Genomic DNA, 21,317 nt, shown 5'->3' on the forward strand with positions numbered 1-21,317 from the left:
CCACAGCCTTACTGGAAGGGCTGCAGCAACAAAAAATAGCTTTTAATGTCAAACGTTTCACTAGAGCAGTGTTTCTCAGTCTGATGTTTCATGCATGAGGCAAACGTGGGAAAACCTCAGGCTAAATGGGACAGTATAGAGATAAGCACACACAAAGAGCTGCTTATTCAGATTTACTCCTCCTCCTTACAGAGGGGAAGGGTAAGCTTCCCTACTTCTGATGCTCAGTCCACATGCTCACTGTCCCCCCTCTGAGATGTGGATCTGTGTCAGAGCCTTCAAGCAGAACTAATCCCCCTCTCAGCAGACCTAGTCCTCTGCACCCTCCTCCCTGGCTCACCACTGCAGCAGGAGCAGCAGCATCTTATCTGATAATGCACAGGAGAGATAACACCATTCCAAAGAGGCTGCCAAGCCAACACCCAGCACAGATTCTTTTAAGCACAATGAAAAACAGCCCTTCAAGGGGCCCTGACACACAGCAGCAGTGAGTCTTTTGTGGAGTAAGGTAACACAATCCCTGCAATGCAGGTACTATCCCCTCAATCACAGAGGGGGATAAAGAAACAAAAAAATCACGTTATTTCAGCAGATTGCTCCTGAAAGGCATTCATCCGCAGAGACACAGTTAAAACAGTTCCATCTAATCTCCAGCCCTTCCAAAGGCTGAATTGGAGCAGAATCACTGACACTTCTATGGCTTTGCAAAGCCTGCATTTTGCTCCAGAGAAGACAGTTACTATTTTAACCAGGTTATCTAGTGCAAAGCTATAGGAAAGACCTTTGGTAAGGACAAGGAAAAATCCCTGAAAAGCCTGTTTCAAAACTGACTTTCTAAGATGCTCAGGAACCAGTATTCACACCGCAGCATTCACAGCACACAAATATATCCCATCCTACTAACACAGCAGGTCCTGCTACAAACAATGCCTAATCACTGCCTATAAAACACAGGAATTACAAGAGTGAGTGAACATACATATGTAATACAAAGCAAGCCCTCATTTAACCATTAGCTGATTTAGATTTACAACCCAGAACCTGCAGGTTATCCAAATAATGGGGCTAGGACAGGGCACTTCATGGCAGTACACTTGTTAAAGAAAAATGGAGCTCTGAGGCTTTGCCATCCAGATGCCTGGCAAGGAGAAGGAGAGGATTCCACAGGGACCAGGATGCACTGTGGGCAGAAGTACAGAACAGGTCACATCAGTAAAGCTAAGGGCTGCCATCATCATCTTAATTTTGTTGTCAAGCTCAGGGAGGCCAAACACAGGTAGGAAAGCAGAAGCAAACACAATGTAGCAATAGGTGCTAGAAGCTCAGTGGAAATACAACCCAGGAATGAGAAGCAATACACCACATCCCTGGGGGAACATCATACAGAATGATAAAAACCAGCTGGATACACAATGCATGAAGCCCTAGTTTAACCTGGGAGTCGACATATGCTTTACAAGCTTACACAGAGGGGTTTTGGCTTCCCTGAGAAGAAGCAGTACAAGGGCTGCAGGGAACTCCCAACAATAAAGTTCCTCTGCTGTGCCTGAGCTGACATCACTGGCCAGAACAACTGCCAACCCAAGGAGCTGGACATCTTCCCCCTCTGCAAACAACCCCGTATTCTCCAGCTGACAAGTGCTGGTTGTTGTTCAGTAGACATGAGCAGTTATGATGGAAAAATGGCTCAGAGACAGATGATGCAGACTGTGTTATTGAGAGAACTAAGCAAGCCTTTGTCACTTGAAACAAGTCTTATTTGGATGTTTCACTGCAAGTGTTTTAAACAAGGGCTCAGCAGTAAGGTCACTGCATCTACCACCTACTCACAGAATTAACTTTTGAACTCCCAAACCCATTCCAACAGCCCACGGTGAAGAAGGACACCTACCCTCATCTCTCTTGTGGCATCAGCTTACACCTGTTCAGTTCCTCATTTGCACCAGGCCAATGATATGTAAAGGCTCTCTAAATGCTAAACGTGTACACCAACGCTTTCAGAATGAAGCAGTGTTTTTGAGGGAGAACAAGGCAAGCTCCAAAATGTCTGTAGGGCTCTACCCGCTGCTTCAGTTCTACCTCCCAGCAGGAGATGGACATACAGCCAGTCCTGCTGTTCACTGGCAGCTGGGGAGGTGGGGAAGAGTGAATGGGGAAGGAAGAGTAGGAAAAAGCCAGCTCAGGGAACCAGATTCCACTTACGCAGTTAAGAGCACAGGCTGCTTAATCCCTACTCGACTGCACATGAGACAAATACAGGAAAAAAGATTAATGGCAAATGTACAGGGGAAAAAAAGCTAATGGAAGAAACTCCAGCCACAACTGAGAAACCAAGATAAGGAGCAGTTCAGGTGGCTTCAGTAGGGGACAGGGGATGATGATGATGACAGCACCAAGTATGTCAAAGGCAGCTGAGGAAAGAACTGGAGCAAAAACAATAAGGCAAGCATGAAATAAAAACAGTATTCAAAGAATGATTTGGAAATCATCCTTAGAAGAAAGCTGGTAAGGCTTGACTTTTTATGGCTTTAACTTTATTTCCAGACAAAGACTATTTCTGTAAAGTACATCTTTGAAACTGTGTGTTACAGTTCCCTCCGAGGCAGTGATCTATCTTGATAAAGGTCCACCAGTACAAACCAGGGAGTGATAATCCCTCCTGGAGAATAGGGTGGCAGTCAGTCAACCACCAGAACAAACCTCTCCAACATCAGCATTCCTAAATGTGTATTAACAGCTTCTTTGAAAGTAATTCAGTTATGTCTGGACTCCAGCCTCATGAACCCAGACATGTCTTTTCTAGGTGACAGATAAGAAATGCTGCACCTCACACACTGTGTCCCATAGGCAAGAGCTTTCCAGTGCAGTGCATCCCATGCACTCCAGATCACTGCACTGGCTAGCCAGGCTCTCCAGTGCTTTCAGGGCTTCTCAAACCACTGGGAGTTATTCTAGAAGAAATATTTCCAACCATTCCTTGTATCTAAATCTTAAAAACTATTAAGCTCCTCCTAACGTGAATTATGTTTAAAATACCATAAAAAATGAAACAATGGAGGTTATTTAAAAAAAAAAAAATCACATGCAGCTGGTGACCAAGTGCTACAGGAAAAGCTGCATAAGGAAACAAAAATTGTGCCAAATTGAGAAAGTCACAGAAAAATGATCCTTTAGGACTTAAACTATAGAACAAGTCAGATGAGTTTTGGAAGGGTAAGCAAGGGTGGAGTGGGGCAAAAGGCACGAAGAAATAATTCTAAAAGACTTGGCTGCAAGCAGCAAGAGATGGATACAAGGTACTTTAAAGATGGGACATGCCCAGCAGAGCCACTCTGCTTAGAGGTATTTGTAATTTCCATTCTGTCTTCTGGAAGCAAAGAAGAAAAGCTGGACATCAGGAAAACAAATCCAAGAAGGGAGTGTAACAGCAAATACTGTGCAATACATCTATTGTTACACACTGTGCTGAAGGCAGAACAACCCAAAGCAACACATATCCAAGGACTTCTTGCCACATCCACAGAGCACGAGCTCTTTCTGGTCTGAGGCCAGGGATGCTTGCCAGGAGCAAAAAACATCACAGTCAAAAAACTACCAAACTCTTAAGTGTAAAGAAAGGAATAACTGGATAGATGACTCAGTTACTAAAACACAAGTCTGTAATAATGTGTGTATTGAACACTGAAAGATGCATTTGCTTTTTCTGAACTCTCATCAGGCACTGAGTCACCACACCAACTCCTACTTCCATTGTTCCAACAGACTATGTCAGAGCTGGGTTAGCCAAGAATGAGCTATGTGCCAGGCTGCCAAGCCCACCACCAGTGCCTTCCTCCCATAAGCAAATCCACAAGGATTTAATTTTCTGAAGAAACCAGAGCAGGTCTGCCCTGCAGATTGCCCTTGAGTCTGCCCAGGTCAGCTACCAGCTCTCACACTCAGGGTTTTCTATGCCAGTGGTCCCTTCTCCAGTGTGACTCACATGTGTTGTTCCTCTTGCTTTGTGCTACCTTGCAGTTCACACCCACCATGCTCTGAAGAACTTGTCTAACTCTGGGCCTAAATACCTCTTAGAGATAATATTCCACAACTACAGTGACTGAACAATCAAATGTGCATAAAACAGACATGAGGGCAACTTAACTGAGTTACCTCTTACGAACTCTAACCTACATCTCCTGTCCAGCCAGCTGGACTTACAGGAGGATGAAAAAACCCACACAGAGAATTCTGTGTTACTGGGGGTGTAAGGCACAGGAGGGGTGTTTAGGTTCACTACCAACAACTGCACAGTAAACCCCACAGAAGTTAAAACTGTGAAAAAAAAATAAAAATCCAACCCTTCCAGGGCCTATTGGCCCCTTGGACAAATCACAAGTCCAATTTCCCCTGTGGTAATAACAGACTGAGGAACTAAAGTTTGAGAAGGTCCCAAACACTTCAGAAAAAATAAAAAGTTTGCTCTGTCCAGTTGCTTACAAGATTAAGGTAGAAATAATACAGTAAATTTCCAAATCAATATGTGTTTCTGCATCACAACATGACATTTCTCGAAAGCCTTTTCACTTCTGGCAGACCACAGATGTAAAATGAAGACTCACTGATTATCCGTTGCTGGTGTATTTATAAACTTTCTTCATCCCCTAAGTGTTAGCTGTCATTGTGAGAGATTCCAGATTTGCATTTTGCTGACTAAATTTAAACTCCCAGTGAAGAAAGACAGCCATGTAAACTCCACCAAGGAGAACTCTGATAATGTGCCTACCTCACAGGGCACAAGACATGGCTACAACTCTGTATTGCAGGAAAGCTAGGAAAGCATCTTTGAACACAAGATGCTGTTATGAAGAAAAAGCTACTTATAAAGAGAAAAGCTACCTTTCAAAACAAAACAAAACACACACAAAAAAATTAAAAAATCAATGCTTGCCCCCCAAGACGAGAAAAATCCAGACATGGGTCAATTCAACAGGCTAAGGCTTTGCTGGGATAGTAAATGTGGCAAATGAAAACTCAGAAGGGAATCAACAACAAGACTAGGAACAACATCACCAACATAAGTGATATGCAGAGACAAATGTTTTTGCCTCTAAGGCAGATTTAGGGCACATGAAGACATCATGATGCCAGAATAGTTAAGTGACTTTTTTTGCCAATATCAATCCTGCTTCAACCAGGAGGGTTTGCCAAGGTAGCTGTACCAGAGAGGTCTTTATAGTGCAAATTAACCTGCACATGAGGCCAAGTTAATTTCTGGAATAATTTCATTAATACCATATGATGTAATATCACTGCAATTTGGCTTGAACATGCTGAAGAGTCTTCCAGTAAATAAGCTGCCTGAAGTCAACCCTGGTGCTAAAAGTAGGTTTAGTTACCCAAGAGGTAACACCCAACCATGCTCAGACGTGTTTCCCCATGAGTCACTTCTATAGAGTACATATTTACTCAAAACAAATACAACAGCCCAGGAGGAGGCCCTTTACATGCTAGCAGCAACTTTTTCATTCCAGGATCAATACAGGTGTTTATGATGACTCCTTTATAGAGGCACCATTCAGCAGGTCACCAGCTTTATGGACAAGGTTCAAACACGTTCTCCCTGAACCTCGGTCCCCTCCATCAACATCTATCACTGCTGGTGTTTATCAGCAAAAAGGCCACTCAGCAGGAGAGGTTCACAAACGAGAAGAGCTGAGCAAAGCTTGTTGACCCCTGACTCACCACTGTACAAGTGGTGATGGGCTGGGACTCCTAAATCTGCCTCTCCCAACTCTCCCTTCCCTTCTGCCCCAGTTTCAGTGTCAGAGCCAGCAAGAGGGGAGAAAAAAAGGGTCTCAGACACAGCAGTTAGAGCTGATTTTGATCCACTGGAGCCAGAGCTGCAGACAAACACAATTCTCTAAGAATGACCAGTATCTCATGGTGCTGCTTGTCCTAATGAGAGAAAGGCAATTGCATAAATTACACCTTGTTTAAAAGCACAATATGGGAGAGCTTTGCATTTAGAGGCAGCAGCAAGTGCTGGTTAAGGCCTTGGAGGATGTCAGTACAGGATCCCATTGCAGGAGCAGGTTTCTGTGGATCAGAGAGGCTTTACCTCCTCTGCAGCTGTCACCACAAGCTGTATTCAGACATGCTCCCTTGATTCACCCCTGCTGAGAGCAAATGACATTGGGGATCTAATGCATCACTTCTGGAGGGAAAACTACAGGCAGGTTTGTTTTGAAAGAAGAGATGCATTAGCACTTACAGCAGGAAAAGTCATCACTATAAACCTACAGCAGAAATGGACCTTAAAGAGAACAGGAGCCACAGTATGATCAATACTCCCCATACAGCACAAAAAGGGTGTTCAACAAAGCAGAAAGGCAGCAAAGGACAGCAACAGTTGTAGGAAATACACTCCTCCACAGCACAGTTTCCCTTGCATCAAAGAGCACTGCAGGCTACTGAAGGAACAAATGAGCAGCACTGCACTTGAAAGAATTTGACATTTATATAGATGGAATAGCCAGGTGTTACCACAACAAGCCATTGACAGAAGCCAGGGAAAGCTTTCCTGCAGAGGGGTTACTGTATAATTAATCTGTAACACAGGCAAGCAGACTACCCCTGCTCAGCCCTTACTGCTTAGTCTGGAAGCAGGATGCTGCACTAGCTGGGGCTGACCGGTTACAGCAAAGCTGCCTTAAGTGCAAATGGTATTGCTTCATTTGGGAGCTATGTAACATTAACAGCTCTGGAAAAATTGCTGAATTATAAATATCCTACGTATCTCCCTCATCGTCTCTGACATGCAGGCACAGCCTAAGCAAGGATGGGAGGAACAGGAACCAGCAGGAGAAATAAGCATGATGGAAACACAACTCAACTGAAAACCCTTTCCTCAACCTACCCAGATGCAAACAAAAACCCACTGAACACCACGATGCCACACCCAACCTCACCTTTGCTGTCTCAAGCATGGATAAGCCTCAAAATCTGATACAAAGCCAGGTTAAAAAAATTCTCTATGCCAGGATTTTTTTCCAGATAAGTGTTTCCTTCCTCCTCTCCTGGCCATTTGCATTTTTATTTTGATCAACATTACCTCTTAAAGACTGGAAACAAAAGTGACTGGACAGAGAACAAGATGGCTGGAAAACACTGTCAGAGTTCACTCTGGCCACCTCATTTTGTACTCCTGACACTCTCAACTTGCAATTCAGGAGAAATGGAAACTCCATTGGCAGGCAGGAGCACAGGTAGGCATGCACTGACCAGTCCTTCATGTGGCAGCTGACAGAGAGTCTCTGCTGATCATTAACCCAGCAGACATTAGTGAAATATCTCACCACAGTCATTTCATACAAAGTTTTATTCTGGAAGCAGAATGGAGGTAATGTGACTTGCCCAAACTGAAACCCCGAGGCCACATCAATTCCACAGGATTTTTTATTACAGGTGCCTTGATCTGCTTGCCCATTGCACAGCCAGACTAGAACATAGAGCTTGGTAATTTTTGACAGGCACTTAAAGAAACCTTATATTTTGTCTTCTACCTTTGGTACACTGAATGGCAAGAGATGGGATTTGCCTCCCTGTTGAGGGAAACATGCAGCTCTAGAAAGCTCCAAAAGAAAGTTTTCTAGCTTTTGTTGCTTATTTCAGAGAGCACATCTCAGGGTAGTTACCAACCACATGACCTTTGCAGGTATCAAAACCTGCATTGCTCATTAGTGCTGCAGCTTTCTAGCCCTTCCAGGACAGTAAATCCACATAGTCTCTTCCTTCCTCCCATGTAAACACTCACAGTGCTTTCAGGCTGAACAGAGAGAGTTCATTTCTTATTTAAAGTACAGCATACAGCAGTAAAAGTATTTTTAGCTTCATCCCATCTCCTACTTCAACATGGGACCTCCTTCAAGGCCTCTTCTCACCAATGAGGACAGCCAAAGGAAAGGCATAATCCTATTCTCTTGCCAGCTCAGCTACTTGCTATCCACAGGGAGTGTGGCTGCTATAGACTGTGTATGCTACTGCTTACGTAGAACATCCTGCCTCTTGCACACCTACCTCCTCCCAATCCTTTAGTCTCCATGTGCTTCCTCTTCATTGTCTTCCTCATCCCCGTAACTCCACCCCAGTTCCTTGGTCTTATCCACTGAGCTACAGGGGTGACCCTTGAGAAGCACATGACAATGACATCCATGACAATCAGCGACTTCGAATTGTGCACAACAATTCCCTTTCTTGCTCATCGGATTAAAAATACACTAAACAAGAAGGCTGTTCATGCAGTGAACACAGGCACAACTGTTTATCTAGTGGGAAGTGCCTTTCAAACCCAGGCACTAAAATGAGATGCCGAGTCCCACTGTATGGTACCAGAGGGATCATGATGCCAAGTCCGGAGTTACAACAGCGACGTGCATCGTGTCTCACAGCAAGTGCACTTGGCACAATATGAATAAACTGCAAGAGGAAAAAAAATAAAGTCTCTCACCCTGCAGGGCAAGCAGCTGGTACTGTGGTGGGCTTACACATCCTGAAATAACACATGAAATGATCACCTTTACAGCACAGATTATTGACATGATTTCACAGGACACTCCAGAAGAAACATGCAGATCCAAATGTCGGTCCAGGGATCTTCTAACTGCTTCTGGTTATTATACAATAACACACAGCTATGAAATGATTCCTGACCCATTTCAGAGCAGGCTGCAAGCACAGTGCAGAGCTGGCAGCCCACAGAGGATACAGAACATATCCTGTTTGAAGAAGGGAGGTCACACACAGAGCCACATCCGCCTGTCCTCGCACGGATGAGGCCTCACAGAGCCACATGCAGGTGGATGCTGCGGACCTCACCATCCCACACTGCCAGGCCTGAAGCGAGGGAGGTTTCTGATCTGAGGAAGACACTGGGCCATTTCCTGAAACACTACCAGATGTAGTTTCCTGCAATAAAATAATAATGAGAAATAAATCCGTACCTGCCTCATTTATCTAGAAACTGGTAGCAGAACAACTTGCCATGGGCAACTTATGGCCTATTAAAATATCAACTGCTGTGCAGAGTTCACAGGCTGCTGAAGGCACGCACGAATCCCTCAGAAATTCAGCTACAAAGCTAGAGTCAACATTAACGGCAGCTCAAGAGCACAAAGAATAAAGAGACTGGAAGCTCTTTAGGTTTTTCCCTGTATTTCAGTAATAAATACATGCCTTAAAGGAGCAGGGCCACTCACCTATCTGCCCTGATTCTCAGCCAGAGCTGACAGCACTGTCAACCGGCAAATTAAGTGGGCCACAGAGCCCCAGTCTCCCAGCAGAACATTAATGTTCAGTGAGTAATTTTTTTGAGCCAAGGGCTGCTTAAGTCACACAGATAAGGCTATTGCTAAGAGTCAGCTGTCAAAGCAATGCCAGCTCAGAATCAGTGACGAGGGGGAACTTTGAAAGCCGCCTGTATCTGAACGTATTTACTGATGCTGTACACACAGCGTATCGGTTACAGAGCTTCAGACTGTAGCTTCTGGTCAGCAGAGCAGCCTCTGCCTGAGCCACAGCAAGCAGGACAGAGTCAGAGCACGAACAGAGACTGTTCTTTACCTGACAGGATACAGCCCCCATGGCAGGAAGGTTTTAATGTGATTCTGCCAGTCCTGTGACAGGTTTCAATGTGGTGACTGGTGACAGGAAGAGGCAAGTATGGCACAATGCAAATCAAACCACTCCAGAGCATCTGTCAGACCCTGCAGGTGTAGTACCCAGAGCCCAGAAAAGATGGGAGAAGTGCTCTGCAAACTCAAAACACAACTTAAGATGGCTTGTGCTGGGGACCTTGTGGTGCTCCATCACTTCTGTAATTTTTCCAATACTCTCAACTTGTGAGATCAAATCTCATCCACTGCTTCCGCTCTCACAACTTGCACCTACGTTTAGCTGCACTCCTGGAATGAGCCCCCTTTTTCTCATCTTTGCTGCCTAGTTTCTCTGTATTTGCTTCAGAATGCAAGGCACTGAATGCAGGTACTATGCTTTAATACCATCTTGAAGTGGGTCATGTTTTATTGCACATCACTTTTAGAGGCTGTATTCAAATCACTTCTCCAACACCCCCAGCCTATTCCTGAGGCTGTGCCAGGAAGGAAGGATGTTATGTGAAGCTGCTCTGGAACATGAACGCTAAGTCTATTGATCTGTGTAATAGGAATATTTGTACATGTAGGGAAGGTCTGCATTTCCAGACACACTTGCAACAAAAATACTTTTAAAATTAACACACCACATGCTCTAGCAGAGGATAAAGCCAAGCACATACTGTCCTAAAATATGGAACTGGAAGAATTGTTTAAAATCACAATCAAGTTCCTTGCTCTGCTAAACCATGACAATCACACTGGAACCAAAAGGCAGCACTCAGCAAGTGATCCCCTTTTTCACTATGGCCAGTTTTCTTCCCTCCTGGGGACTCCAGAAGAAACTAGTTACCTAGCATTTGTTTTAAGGCAGACAGCAGTCAAGATTCAGATCTCAACCAGGCTGAATCAGTCTTTCACAATCTGATTAAACAAACAGTTAACAATTTTCTGGTCTGAAAAAGTTAAACGTGGTCAGCTTAATTACCTGAAGGATCCTGTAGTGTCAGGCACAATGACTATTTATGTAAAGACAGTGAAGTAGTTGATTTCTAACTCCCACCACCAACTGCATTCTGGAGGTGGCACAACTTGTACCTCCCTTCACAAAATTTTTGAATCACCAGCCCTGTGTTAGAAGGGTAATGCTTCTCCCCTTTATTTATGTCCTGCAGAAGTGAATAAGTTCTGTTTATCACCAAGGCATTATGATGCCTTTTATCCAACCAGCTGCCAAAAACAAGTAACTTCAGGTCATTTGTGCCTACATGATGATGACAGAGCAACACTTACACAACAGCTGACCTCAGTCCACAGGGGGCTGTCAGTGTGCTTTCCCAAATATCAGCATTTCTTTGATTTTCTGGATGCAGCTTTACACCCCCAAAATATAAATAAAGTATGCAGTGCAGGAAGAGGCCTTTCATACTGACTCAATTAAAAATTGCAAGGCTAAGAACATTGTGGGTTCAGGCTGCAGCACTGACATACTTGGAGGTCAGACCACCCCAACAGGGTCAGGCCTTCCCAGATCAAGCCCACATGCAAACAGGGCAGGGATGCAGGAGACAAGCTACATTCATTATTTCAAACTGCTGCAACGAGTGCCAGGATCAGAAAACCAAGCTGAAATGCTGCAGGTGCTTGGAAAAGCATGGTCTCAAAGGAAATGCAGTCTGAGGTGCCTTCGGAAGACAATGAGGAAGGTGGGAAATGCCCTCAAACTTTTTTTGGTTTTGCTCAACTTATGCAAAACAGTCTCTCCTCTAGAGTCAGACAAGGGCTTTCAGAGTACAACCCCTTCCTTCAAATCCAGAAATACCAGAGTGAAACTGTTGGCAGGCTAACAGAACAATGTAGGATGAGGTGTCAGGAGTCTCTGGATAACACCTGGCTTTCCACTTCCTTCACATTGTGCGCAGCAGTGCTTGCTGCCAACACAGAGCCAGAAATCACTCAGCACCGAGGCAAAGAGCATCTGGCTGTCACTCAACATGACCTCTGTAAGCAGAGAGGGGGAATTTAATTGAGTCTTCCTCTTCTGGGATACCCAAAGATGTACATGAACTTACTACACCAGCCCGTAGCTTGAGGCGCTCATCTGGACATCCAGGCTCTTGCCTGAGCTGATCCATGGATGGAATACTTCCTGATATATAAACTTACTGTCTCATCTCTCTAGGAATAAAGCTGCTCAACCCCCTAGAAAGCTTCAAACTGGTACAAAATGCAGCCACCCACCTGCTCCACAAAAATGGTTGCCATGAATACATCCCTACTTCTCTGTGCCTGCTATTTTTAAACATACTTGGGAGGCAACTGAATTCACTGGTGGTTTGTGCTATTTAAGTATCTGGATTAATAATATTCAAGGAATATATTGGTAGCTCTCTGTGGGGAAATACAGCACCTGCCTGGCCTACACCTGGCTCAGATACCTTCTCAGATGCCCAGCTTCTGTAATCCAACTGCAGGGTGATAAACCCACAGACACAATGGATGCTCTTAACACAGAGCACCGTAAAGTGAAACCTGTGAGTTTTATTCCTCAAAAATCCTAGAACAACCTAAGGAAACTTTACAAAGGGAGAGAAAAGGACAAGCAGAAAAGATATTTACAACTGAAACTTTAAAATACCTATTTTAAAGGTCATTAAAATACCTATAGTTTAATGCAAGGCCTGAGCACAGGAACAATGGAAAAAGAGTACCTGCCTGCAAGAAAATAATAATTTTAAAAATCCCAAACAAACCAGAAAACCCAGGACAGGCATATCCAGGCAATGCTGAATGTGCTGACAGGACCTGAACCTTTTCCAGACATCCCTGAATTCCTAAGAGCATTTAGTTTTAATACATTTCAGACAGGTTCCCCTCCAGCCAGAAGTGTGAACAGTCTGGGAAGGGGGTCCCAGCCCAGTGTGTGCCCCACCAGACCCAGGGCAGCAGGCTGTGGCACCTCTGTATGTGCACCCAGGCTGAGCTGGACTTGGGACCAGGACAGGCTGACAAGAGCCAGCAGTACAGGCTGCTGCCTCTGCCTTGCCCACAGTCAAATGCTCCCAGTGCCACCTGACAACTTATTGGGTATATCACATTCCCACCTCCTGACACAGACATGCATGAGGTGTCAAGCAAGCTTATTGTAAGTAACCTGAAAAATTTGTCTCTGGAGATTCCTGTATAACACTCCTCTTTTCACACTACAATTACAAAAACTGATTTAGTGTTTCCTGTGAAGAGTTGCTATACCTACTTCTAACCTCAGTTACAGACTCCAGGTGACATGGGACACATTATTCAGATCAGTTCTCTGAAAATTCATGGTCACCAAGAGCTACAGCTCAGCTTGATCACAGCCACAGACCTCCAAATGGCCCAGATCACAGAAACCCAAATCAATTGCAGAGCAAACACTAGATTTTGTTCATTAGCAGCTCACAAGAGATTACCTGCCAGACATTACAACCTCAAACCAAATCACTTTTGGAAGTGGTTGATTTCAGAGAAACAACTGCAGACTCTAAACAACTTACAGATTTCTAACACAACGCATACACAGTATCTCCTTTCCTTTAATCTTTCCCACTGATTATCAAAAGGTGACAGAAATGAGGAGAGGAGCACACAGCAAAGCCAAGGCACGACCTAGGAACATCTCCACACGGTAACTCTTCTGGAAATTCACCCTTCCTGAAGTTTCTCTAACTGCAACAGGGAAAAATATTTGGAAAAGGTCAAATGACTCAATACCACTGAGACCCGTAACTTTTCAAGCAGGAACAGGTTTCCATGTGCTTTCAGTTAGAGCACAGACAGGTTGGGGGAAAGGAGGGAAACCCCCCAGCCCACTCTGCCTCTGCTCCTTTGGAGAGCTACGTATATGTTTGGTTTCGAATTACAGTTGATTTTGCTGCTGGAACACATCTGCAATGCTGAGCGAACTGCTGAACCCCAGCCAGCTCAGAAAACAACCCACACGGCTGGCAGCACCAGCAAATCCCAAACGGTTCCTAGAAGCTGCTTTCAGGGACAAAAAGGAGAGGGAGATGGACATTTCTCTGCACAGGCTTTTCCTGAAACACCCTCCAGTGCCACTTATTCTCTGATGATTCCAGGAAGTGGAAGGGTTAATTTCTTTCCAAGTTCACATACTGTTTGAATTCCTTAGATAAACTGCTTCCACTAAACCCAAGGATCTAGCCTCAGGGGAGAACACTGTGAGGAAAAGCTCCTTTGATAGATTTTCTTCAAAAGAGAAATTAATTCAAAGTCCATTTCTGGAGGTGCTCCACACCCTCGGCTTCCACCAACTTCAAATGAGGTTGCATCATGCCTCTGGGAAAAAGCCCCCCAAGCTTTGAGCACTGCCCTACCACTTCTGTTTGGAAGACAGAAATGTTTTATGCTTGCCCAATAAAATCTCTCTTGAAATGAGAAAGCTCAGTACACAGCACTACAAAGAGGAAAACCAGACCCAACCAGGCTTTAGCCCTGGGATAAAGAAGTTAACAGCACAAAATAATCCTGTACCTTTAAAACTGAGCAGTCACTCAGGAAAGCAAAAAAACAAGTTTTGAAAGCCACTGAAGGCTTCCCTCACATTTTGAAGCAGAAAGCAAGTCTGGGCTGTTATGGAATTCATGTTTGCATACTGTTTGTGATAATCTGTGTGCATAGCTGGAAACAAAGCAAGCTTTTATTAGCAATTAGTAACAGGAGTGGGGAGTCAAGAGAAACGCCGACACAGGATGGCAGAACCTTTTAAGATGTGTAGCAGAACGATACCAACGTGACATAGAAAACACTGCTGCTCTGAAGTGGGAAATGCAATGGCATCAGTTCAAGGAGATAAACTGGGTCTTTAACACTGACAACTTTGACTCCAGGCAGCAGTTTTCCCTTGCACAGCAATTTGCAATGCAAAACAAACTATTTCCACCCTTACCAAGAAGAGAAATTCAGTATCAAAGGGGGAGAGCAAAGTTGGGAAGGGTTGATTTGCTTAGACATAGTTTTCTACAGAGTTGAGTTTCAAGTAAGGCATGAAGGCAATACAGAACAGGGCTTGAAACAGTGTGTGAGAACTTGGGCAAGGAGGAGTGGGAAAGAGAAGAGAGGATTTAATCCCCTTTCAGGGGAGTGACCTCCCACTCCCTCCCCTCATCTCTGAAAAATTCAATCCAGCTCGGATCAGCCAACACCACCCAGGTTCAGAGCTCTCCAGCTATGTACTTCCCCTGCTCTGGAGATTGATATGGCATGTGGGGCCCTACAACAGAACTATTAAAATCCCATCAAGGGGTAAGCAAGTGGTGGCCATATGCTAAACCACTCAAGGGAAGAATAACCAGGGAAAGCAGCACAGCCAGGCAGCAAGTCTGCAGGCAAGGTCTTACCTGGTAGATAAACTAGCAAAGTCTCCTCCATCTAGCAGTCTAATTTTGCAGAACAGAACCCCATTGACAAAGGGGACGGCAGTCAGCTCTTCTAGAGTGAAACTTGTCTGAAACTTGAATTTCTTCTTCTTCATCAGGAAAGCCATGGGCAAATTCAGCGTGGAAAGCTCAGGAATTCCAAACAAGATCAGGGAGAAGTGGCTCACAGCACAAACAGACAAGCAGAGGGCAGTCGCTCCGGGAGCACAGGCAGGGAGTAAATTCCAGTTCAGTTACAACGACGGCCCAGCTTCAAACGCACGACTCTCTTCTCTTTGGCGGTCGGATCTGGCTGTGGGATCATCGCCACGGCAGGCTTCAGGTGAGCAGGAAGAGGTCAGATTAAATCTCTGCAACATTTCCAAGGGAAAAGGGAGGGAGGGAAGTTGGGTCTCAGCTCCAGACCAGCAGGAGCTGTCCCAGTTAGAGGCTGCAGTGCTCTGTCTTCAGCACAACACCTCTTGAAAGCATCTCTTGTGATAAATCATCTCGAGTCCCCAGAGAGGCCCCCGTCTGCAGGCAGCACGTTCAGACAGCTTCCAGTCTCTCTTGTACAACTCTTTGATAGAGGTCTTTGGGTCAGCCTTGGGGAGGGAAATGAGTAAATTAGTTCCAGCCAGTCTTGGACTCCTCCTCCTGCTCTCAAACCTGTTTGGATGGGTAATATTCAGTCCAGACTCATTCCAGTCTGAAGAGGTATGGCCCCAATTAGCTCAGCCCCAACATCCTCTTTCCCCTTTTTTGCCTAGGGCAAGCTTCGCTGTTGTCATCCTCCCTGTAATTTCTGTTTTGCAAAGCAGCTAATAAAAATTTGCTCTATTTTCAGTCATGTTTAGAAGCAGTTTACAGCGCAAGATCATTCTAACGTGTAATCTAACAAGAGGAAGGAAAACCCGTCTCAAGAAATGAAAAATATGTTTCTTTCCTGCATTTCCAACCTGCCCTAAGTATCAGCACCTGTATCCTATAAACGGAGAAAGCAGCAGAGACTGAAAAAAACCAAGCAGCCTGCTCCAGATTACACAGCATAACAACCGAATCAGGTCATCTGGCTGTCCAATCGCCAGGCCCACCGGGAATGCTGCCTTCCCCCGGCACCGGGTCTGCACAGAGCTGTGCCCTGTACAGTCTAGATCTGGGGCTGGAGACAGCGATTTCGTTACACATTTTACGCAACGCCTAAACCAGGGAGGCGGGAGCTGATTAACATCTCAAAAGGACAAGGTTAGGAACACCGGGCAGTAAATAATCCTCACTGATTCTAGGAGCTGCCTGCGTGGGTGGTGGGTGATTAAAGACCCTCTCCGGCCCGGTGGCCCAGCTGGCTCTGCCAGGGCCTCCGGGGAGGTTCCGCTGTCCCACAGACACCTTGGAGCAGAGTGGGGGCGAGACGGGTCAATGCTCCACACCACCAGCCCACTGCAGGAGCGATGCCTGCCCCTCCACCGAACTGCTGCCAGGGCTCAGCCTTGGCTGTTGTGAGGTCACAGCATGTCCCCTGGCACTCCGGGGTTATGCCCTGAGCTATGCCCAGGTCCCCGCTCCCTGTCCGAGCCGTGCACTGAGCTGTGCCCAGATCTTAGCCCACTTCTTGGCCCTCTGAATCCCCGACTGCCCTGCAGCCCAGCCGCAGGGGCCAAGGACCGAGCCATACCCGGCCGCATCCCGGCTCCGGCCCCACAGCCCGTACACCGAGTTGCAGCCCGGGCTCAGCACCCTCGCAGCCCGTGCAGCCCGATCTTACCCCTCTCGCAGCCCTCCATCACCAGCTGCCTCACGGAAAGTCTCACCCCGCTTCCCAGCGCCCTCCACTGACCTGCGGCACGGTCCCGGCCCGGTGCCTGCCCGCTCCTCGCACGGCGGCCGCCGCTCCCCGACACGGCCGCCTACTGCCCGCGTTACGCCAACTGCGGCCCCTACGCCGACAGCGCGGGCGGTGCGCGGGCAGAGCGGCGCAGCCGCGCTTCGGGAATACCGACAGCACGTAACCCCCGCCCTCTCCTCGATATTAGAGAACGAGAGCGGCGCCTCCCGATTGGCCAGCATCAAGGAGGCGGGCTGAGCACTGCGAGGCAGTGATTGGTTGCTCCGGCACAGGGCGGGGAAAAGAGCCGAGAATTGGAGGAGAGCGTTGTCAGTTTGGACAAGCCCCGCCCCCTACCTGAGGAGGTGGGCGGGAAGCGGGGTCTCCGGTGTCCCCTCAGCGGGATTTGGAGCTGGGCTTCGCGCCGCGCAGGATGTCTTGGAACCCCTCTGAGGAAGATGGACCTATTTAGCCTGGAGAAGCGATAACTAAGAGGGGACCTCATTAGTGTGTATAAATACCTAAAGTGGAGTGCCAAGAGGATGAAGCCAGGCTCAGGTTAGTGGTGCCAACCACAGGGACAACAGGCAATAGGCAGGAAGCAATGCCCAGGAAGTTTTACCTGAACATAAGGAGAACTTCTTTCCTGTGCAGTGATTTGCCTAGAGAGGTTGTGGAGTCTCCCTCACTGCAGATATTCCAGAACCATCTGGACACAATCCTGTGCCATGTGCTCTGGTATGACCCTGCTTGAGCAGGAAGGTGGGACCAGATGACCCACTGTGATCCTTCCAACCTGACCCATTTTGTGGTTTGATGACAGACGTCATCTCTGCATCCTCCTGACAGCCAGGACCCCTTCCCCTGGCTTGTCCCAGCGCCCAAGCAACTCCTGATGACATCCCTCTCATCAGCGTGTCCCATGGGCTGCAGGCACATGGTTCCTCAGGCTGCTCAGTGGTGTGGCCATCCTGTCCCCTCAGGATACCACAGAGTGGCTGTGGGTCAGGCCAGCAGTGCCTGGGCTGGCTGGGACCAGGAGGGAGGGCCTGGTACCACAGAGCCCTGGAGAGCAGCACGAGGCAGGGCCCGGAGCTGGAATCTCACCCTCCGCATGTGAGATGTGGCAACCAGTTGGGCACATACCTTCATCAAAATGGCTCCCTGTTATTATGTGCTGCTGCTGTGTCCATTGCTGTGGCTGGGATCCCTGGTTAGGCTGGATTCCGTCGTTTAAGGGCAAGCGGAACAAAATGTCTCTCCTTGTCCTGAAGGAGCCTGCAATCATCAAAGTGATTTGCCTAGATTTGAAATTGAGGTGTTTGCCCAAGAGCCTCTGTGGCTGAGAAGTTGAGGATCATATGGGAGGAACTGTTCTCAAGGCTGATATGCAAAGCTTGGATGAAAGCCTTGGAGTCCTTGCTCTCTGCCAGGCTTTGATGCCCAGACTCCTTGCCTGTAATCTGCCATCTATGCAGACAATATCAGAGCTATCAAATAATTCCACCATAATGTGATCCTTGGGAAAAAAAAAATCTTCTAGGAAAAGTACACAGAAATGTCCTTGGATAAAAGTGAAAAATTGGATAAAGCCAAATGCATTGTTACAATTTTTGCTTACCAGGTTAAGCTTACACAGACTTTGGCTAGAGAAAACATTTTGTATCGATACAGTGAAAGCATCACAGAACATACCAGGAGTTACCAGGAAACAGCAGGGTTTACAGGCTTCTGTTAGAGGTCAGGCTTGAATCCTCCATCAATTCCTATCTGGTGTTTTCAAGGCTTTGAGGGATTGCTGGAGATAGGTATTTTTTGATCTGTGTTTGCAGCTTATTGGGAAAGAGCTGAGCCTGCTAAATACTTGATATTTAGCAAGCTATGATGCTGAAATACAAGAGGCATCAGAAGAATCCATCTCAGTTCTCACATCTCTCATGCCCCAGCACACAGCTGACAGACATGTGGATGCTCTGCTTCCATCCCTAGGTAAAGGACAAACGATCCCTGTGTGTGGTGTGGGAGGAGACTGTGTTATCTGCTATGATTCACTCTGGTAAATAACCTTCTGGAGGATTGCTCTTGTTCATAACAACAGCCTCAAATGCTAAAGTTTACAGAGACTTTAATCCTTGCTGTTCTCACGCATATTTACTTTGCAGTTTTATCAGAAACATCTCTTGAAAACCTCAGTGTTTTTATAATTAATTGAATAATGTGACTGATGTTAAAAATAAATGGATTTGGAAAAATGCCCAGCAAGCTGCTGAGCAGTGTGTAGTATAGCAACCGTAGCTGCATTCTCAGGGTTATGTGTTTTCCTAACAAACGCAGTCTCATGACTGAGAGATTAAATCTTTATTAGTTCAAAATTCACCCTGTTGATTTTGCTGTGTTTATTCTGCATAATTGTTTCTGGAGAAATTCACATGTTTTAAAGGGACTGTGCTCCTGTTTACAGAGGGGATGGCATATCTGAGCCTCCCACAGAGTGAATGTGGGTGTAGGGTATTCATCCATCCACATCCCTCTGGCTTTGTAATCTTCTGCTCCAGGTGCAATCCATTGGCCATGGGGCCGTGTGTGTGTGACCAAGGTGCTTTAATACACATGGATTCTGCTCATCCCAGACTCACATCCTATGGATTTCTCCTCTATGGCCGTGCCCACCTCACCTCTCCTCCATGACTCTCAGCCACATCCCTGCCCTGTGTTCTTCCAGACCTAAGCCTTTCCTGAGGCTGCTCCCCAGTGCCGCCACCACTTCCTCAACTTTTGCTGGCTCAGGGCATTGTCTTATCAGTCTGGGATATTTTTATCAGTCTGTGCTCTGCAGTTAAGTCTGGGCCTCACCTCTGCTCTCCTGGAGGTGTGCCTGGCTGCCCAGGGCTGGGACCACTGTGCTCTGCAAGTGAGCACCAACAGAGATGCCTTGTCTTGCCTCCTCTCTACTTGGAGGACAGAGATAAAGCACAGTGGAGAAATAAGGTGAGATAAATGCAGGAGGGATAAACTCAGTGAGGTGAAGTGAGGTAGATCCTGTAATGCATTTGGTGAGCCTTCAAATCCTATCTCTTATCCCAGGGGAATTCCAGATGCACAAGCCCTGCAAACGACATCATCAGCATTTTCCTCTGGAAAGCATCATCACGCTAATTAATTTGTCCTGGCAGCAAAATGATTAAAGTTTTAAAACTAAATTACACACATTGCTGTAACAGCATAAACACAGTAATGGTTCTCCTCTGTTACACCTGTCGCCTCTGCTGTAATGGCCTTAATGAGCTTTCAGCCTCATCATCCAAAAGAAAGAGATTATCACACAACATTTTATGCTGTAAGTGCATTCTTGGAGCCTTGGGTGGAATGCAATGCCCTGCTCCAAGAAGCTGTGCCTCCCCCTGAACGGGGGGTAGGTCCAGGCTGGGGAACTCCCAAAATGGGGCAGGGGTTGCAGACACCACAGCAGTGTAAACTGTAGCATGCAGGAAGCTGGAAACCTTGTGAGGGGAATGGGTACCTATCCCCATTACATAGGATTATCCCACAGTGTGGAGTTATTCCAAGCTTGCATCTTAGCTTAATAACAGGCTGTGAGCTGCACTTTGACCTGCTTGTGTTTTTCCCTTGTTCCATATTTAACTGAACTCATCATCATAAAGGCCAGGAACTGTTTCACTTTCTGTGCCAGGCTGGGTTTCCTGTTGGATGAGCAAAAGACACACCTGCACGGTGGGCTTCTGGCATGCCAGCACTGGGAATGCTGTTACTGGCAAAAGGAGCCCAGGAATCTGGAGTCGGTGGATTCCTTTCCCCAAATATGTGGCTAGACCTGAAAATCCAGCTGCCTGGCTTTTTTTGTTTACTGGTTTCCATGTCTGCTTCAGTGGGTCCTGGGAATGTGCAGCAAGACTCTCCTGGGAGGTCTGTGTGTGGAACTGGATTTCGTTTACCCCTTCCAAAATCTGCAGACTTGGAACCTGCTTTGCCTCAAGGCATGTTGTGTTTATTAAGCCTTATCCTGTGTCTGTATCCGTGCTTCCATCCCTTCAGTGCTGTGCTGGACAAGAGACTTGCTGGTTGTGGCTGTGGTCTGTCCCACTGACTGCAACCCCACAAATGCCGCTGCTACCCCAAATACATCAGAAGCAACTCTAAGTTTGTGGTTCCCCCTTGCCACAGCAACCTCTAATTTGGGATCCCAGGTGGCAGAGGTGAAAGGAACTGCCCCTGCTGGCGCTGGGATTCTGCACATCTGGGACCCAAGGGCTCATGAGACCCATTTGCAGGTCATACCGACTTCATTCCAGCACTCAAAATGTGGTCTGGAAGCTGTGCTGTTCAGTCTCCTGAAGCTTCTTATCAGGTGCTTTCAAGCAAGACAAGGAATCTTAAATGCTTCGGTTTTCACACTGACCTGACCACCCTTCTGCTGACAGAACTTGC

The 21,317-nt window shown here is 46.5% G+C and overlaps 1 protein-coding gene across 1 annotated transcript in view; it reads right to left on the bottom strand.

The window, feature by feature from the left end:
- The window catches only part of EEIG1 (estrogen-induced osteoclastogenesis regulator 1), a 31,426-nt gene extending 16,252 nt beyond the window's left edge, over positions 1–15,174 (bottom strand). The window contains exon 1 of the mRNA XM_062505683.1: positions 15,029–15,174. Within this exon, the coding sequence (XP_062361667.1) occupies positions 15,029–15,174 (146 nt within the window). The remainder of the gene's footprint in view (positions 1–15,028) is intronic.
- Positions 15,175–21,317: the final 6,143 nt, after the last annotated feature.

This window comes from Cinclus cinclus, chromosome 19 (genome assembly GCF_963662255.1).
Source record: "Cinclus cinclus chromosome 19, bCinCin1.1, whole genome shotgun sequence".
Lineage (NCBI taxonomy): Eukaryota > Metazoa > Chordata > Aves > Passeriformes > Cinclidae > Cinclus > Cinclus cinclus.